The sequence below is a fragment of the Apium graveolens genome, chromosome 4 (genome assembly GCF_009905375.1).
Source record: "Apium graveolens cultivar Ventura chromosome 4, ASM990537v1, whole genome shotgun sequence".
Classification (NCBI taxonomy): domain Eukaryota; kingdom Viridiplantae; phylum Streptophyta; class Magnoliopsida; order Apiales; family Apiaceae; genus Apium; species Apium graveolens.
In genome coordinates this window covers 208129713-208134325 of record NC_133650.1, presented here as the reverse complement: position 1 = coordinate 208134325, position 4613 = coordinate 208129713, and the positions used below count along the sequence as shown (strand labels likewise).

Sequence of the window (4613 nt, the reverse complement as noted above, 5' to 3'; positions counted from 1 at the left end):
AGCCATTCCCGACAGGGTTTGAGGAAAGGCCCGACACTTAATAATATCGTTCACGGGCTGTAGCAACAGTGCATTGGAGAATATTTAGACATGATTAGCGGGATCTCCAGTGCCATCATAAGCTTTTATGGTGGGCATCTTAAACTTTCTTGAGATATGGACATTCATTATCTCTTCAGTGAATGGTGGAGTTGGATCATCAGGATCCCCCAGGGGCATAAGATCACTTGGAGCAGCCCTTGGGACAACAACCCTTCTCGGTATTGGACCATCCAGGTCTATGATTGGAGGAGGATTTCTCCTTCTCGGAGGTAGTGGGGGTCTCGGGGTCAGGTGCACCTCCAAGTCGCGTTTCAGCCTTTGGATCTCAGCTTCATGAGCCCTGATCCTCTCCTGTACTTCTTGGGGTATTCGTCTCTCGTGTGCTTCTGGGGCATTGGGTTAGCATCATGCATTGGTTCTTTACCAGCACGCCTCCTTCTTGGAGCCACATCATCATCCGAAGATTCCAAGTCTCTTTCAGTGTAAGGTCTAGAGAATTCTTGGTACTCAGGAATTGGAGCCAAACCGCGTATGTAGGGGGTGTCTGCCCTTGTGCTTCACTCCGATTAGCATTTCCACTTCCTCCAACCTCGGGGTATAAGGGCATCCCGTAAGGGGGGTTAGTGGTCACAATCGTTGAATACTCATACCCAACGGGTTGAGGATTCACAGGTGCATGTACCTGCTGAAATTGGTGATTCGTCCCTAGAGGTGCCGGGGGATTTGTCCCTTGTGGCTGAGGCTCAGTTGCCCCTATTAGGGTTCCTCCTTGGGCGGAGGCGTAGGATGAGTGTGGGGGTATCTCCACCATTGACGAAATCGTTTGAGTTATCTCAGCTGGTGTTCCTTCGGGGGCGTTGTTTCCGCTCTGTGTTCTTACCATGGTTGTTGTTATGGTTTCCCATAGACGGGCCCAAATATTATGGATTAAAAACTAGGTTGTATTTATTGCTAGGGTTCGTGAGTTTCGAGTCTCGATTTGACTGCTCTTGTGGTTCGTGACTTGATCTGCCTTCACAAGATGCATACGTACCTTGCTGTATGCCAAAGATCAATTCAAAAACATAGTTCTGATTTGTGGGGTGAGACCTCTTATATAGACATAGGATGCCTTGAATTAGATTAGGTTTAGGAGACTTGGTGGACATGTCTCAGAATTAGAGTGGACTTTGGGGTTCTAGGAAGTAGAAAACTGATTCCTTATCTTATGAGTCCTCTTGGAGCTGATCCACAAGGATCCATATCCTTAATAAGACTTTATTTATCAGCTAATTTTTTTAATATTAATTAATTACGAAATTAATTAATATCCAGGGTTTTAGGCCCTTTATACTGGGCTTTGTTGTTAGCCCAACCAGTGTATAATTAATGCGATATTAATTACGCAACCAGAGTTTATTTTTCTCCCTATCACACTGATAAATTATTCATAATTTTACATATATATGACTGTAATATACCAATATCCTGTTTTACCCTCAAGAAAAAAATACTCAATCCATTTCCCAGATTATGAACATAAATTTTTTTGGGTAAACAAAATTAAAAATTAATAACATCTTAGTTTTTTTTGGCAGATTTGCCTCCGGAGAAAGTTGTACTCACAAAAACAAAAAAACGGTTAAGCGGACAGTTGACTTTACCTATATTACAGCTTACGTTTGTAACGTACCTGCCATGTAATTCCAATTTCCAAACATTTCATACCTCCTTTCTTTGAAAAAAAGAGAGAAAAATATTAGTACTTTTCTATTGGAGGATGCAAACTGATTAATGATCTTTGTTTTAAACGGTCATCAAAATTGTATTGGTCTTCACCGTGTAATGATCGGAGCTCACCAAATCGTACCTATAATACAGTAAATATTTAGTCCTTGTTAATCAAGAAATAACATTGATGAAACAGTGATGGAGGACAAAAAAGCAAACATAATATCCATTTCTCTAGTCATTTTCCTCATCCTTGTTATCATCATTGCCCGTGTATCTCTTAAACTTGCCAACGCATTTTATCTCATAGCTGGCGCTGATATTGCAGCAATTCTTGCTATTATAGCCTTCTTTTTTATCCGAAAACGCCTCAACCGTAGAAGAGAACTTGTCGAGGATCGACTAGTCTCCGAAGGCAGAGAACTCCGAATTGAATATAGCTTTTTAAGAAAAGTAGCAGGCGTTCCAACTAAATTCAGATACAGGGAGCTAGAGGAAGCGACGGATGGATTTCAATCATTGGTAGGCCGTGGTGCATCAGCTTCGGTTTTTAAAGGCATTTTAAGTGATGGCACCGCGGTGGCTGTTAAAAGAATGGAAGGAAATGAACGTGGGGAAAAGGATTTTAGATCAGAAGTTGCAGCAATTGCTAGTGTACAGCATGTTAACCTTGTGCATTTACTTGGATATTGTACTGTTCCAACTGGTCCTAGGTTTCTTGTTTATGAATTTATACCGAAAGGCTCGTTAGATAAATGGATTTTTCCACAGCATGGTAGCGGAAGCAGAGGTCATGATCAAATAGGTGGTTGCCTTTCTTGGGATTTGAGATATGGAGTGGCACTTGATGTAGCCAAAGCCTTGTCTTATCTTCATCATGATTGCAGGTCTAGGATTTTGCATCTTGATGTCAAACCAGAGAATATACTTCTTGACGATTCTTATCGCGCTTTTGTATCGGATTTTGGATTGTCAAAGCTAATGGGAAAAGATGAGAGTAGGATCATAACTACTATCAGAGGGACCAAAGGTTATTTAGCTCCGGAATGGCTATTGGAGTTTGGAGTTTCCGAAAAGTCTGATATATATAGTTACGGAATGGTACTTTTGGAGATTATTGGAGGGCGGAGGAATATATGCAGGATTGAGGATCCTGGTCATGATAATTCCAGGAGAACGTTTCAGTATTTTCCGAAAATTGTTACTCAAAAGCTAAAAGAAGGGAGGCTTATGGAAGTGGTTGATAATAGAGTGATAGAAAAAGGAGAAATTATTGATGAGAGACAAGTAAAAAGAATGATTTGTATAGCATTGTGGTGTATACAAGAGAAGGCTAGGCTAAGGCCAAGTATGGCAGAAGTTGTTGAATTGCTGGAAGGTCGTAAGGATATCGAAGATCCACCCGAGACTCAAATGTTAGTTGTAGATTTGTTATCGATAGATGAAGAGCCGATTCGTGGGCATCAAAGAGCAAGGATTGCTGAACTAGCTTCACCTCAAGTGAGTAGTAAACGATTTTCTTCCAGCAGATATTCATTTTCCAGCTGCGTGTCCATGGTTACAGGCAGGTAATGCCGTAATGATTTCAATGTACATTAGTATAGCATCAGCTTGTTTTTATAAAGTTTCTTATGAATTTAAAGGTTTACATAACTTTCTGCAGATTTTGGTATGGGAACTTGGTTACAAATCACAATTCTTTTTTATTTTGATGTATATTAAGTAACGGTAGTAATTACCACTGTACAACTTATCCTTGTATGTCAGTATGTAGCTATGTGCATATTGCATTGCAGTATTCTACAATAATTGTTCAGTAACAGAAACAAGCTAAACTAATATTGAATAACTAGTTTCAAATTTCAAATCACAGGCACATTATCATGCAATGTACAGTAAGTGTTGCAAATTTTGTTCTAGGTATGTATTCATGTAAATAAACATATGTTACTTAGTATCTAGGAAAATCTATCATTTTAGCACGACCAAGTGGATAGTCCGAGTGGTCAAGGCATTATTGTATGTTGTCCAAGAAAATTTATCATTTCTGACTGGTGGTCGAAAAAGAATCTTTCCACAAAAATCTGTTTTAGTGTTGCTTAGTAAAATCATTTATTCAAAATTAACTAAACTGAAAATGGTAAAATTTTAATTAATATTACAGTGTTGATTCGTATAAAAAAATTAAGTGCATGTCACTTGACATACCATGCGCATTTATAAATGCGCCATGTGGTTAGTTAGATCAACAAGTAATAATTACTGCTAAAAATAATGTGCATGTGGTTGGTTACATCAGCAAGTAAGAATGACTGTTATAAGTTACTGCAATGCTAAAAAAACAGCCAAACACCACAAATGATCAGTAATTTGTAATTTGGTGAGAATTATTTTCATGTTCTTTCATGTTCTTTTGTTTTTCCTATCAGTAAATAAAATAGTACACACAAGAAAAAATGCCGGCAATATATGTCACATACCTAACTAATTAAATAGTAATGCATATAAAGAGCACGGAGCAATGAAGATCCAGAAGAAAGCGAAGACTTTGTAGAAAGAGTAGAGTATTCATGTAAGAATGAGTTTAATAAGAGTTGGTGTAGTAGTTGTATTCATGAATAAATATATTACGAAATGTAAGTTTAGAATGAGTGGGAAACTCTGACTAATTCTCTCTGGTAAATAAGAACAACAACTTGTACATGCTGTATTTTTTGGCAGATGTTTGATTCTGCCGTCTGTACGTTTGCATTTGCGATCATGGCGCGTCAAATTACCTATCAACACACGATACTATTAATCTATTATTAATATTAATAATAAAATAAAAAATAACAGAGGAGCATCCCGAAAAGTCCTTG

The 4613-nt window shown here is 38.3% G+C and overlaps 1 protein-coding gene across 1 annotated transcript; it reads left to right on the top strand.

Moving 5' to 3' along the window:
* Positions 1-1768: 1768 nt before the first annotated feature.
* LOC141717025 (putative receptor-like protein kinase At5g20050) lies at positions 1769-3527 on the top strand. Its single transcript, XM_074519149.1, has one exon. It carries the CDS (start codon positions 1951-1953, stop codon positions 3322-3324), a length of 1374 nt encoding a protein of 457 aa, XP_074375250.1. The 5' UTR covers positions 1769-1950; the 3' UTR covers positions 3325-3527.
* The last annotated feature ends 1086 nt before the right edge of the window (positions 3528-4613 follow it).

Coding starts and splice junctions, on each gene's coding strand:
- LOC141717025 (XM_074519149.1), top strand. CDS start 1,951: ATGGAGGACAAAAAAGCAAACATAATATCCATTTCTCTAGTCATTTTC.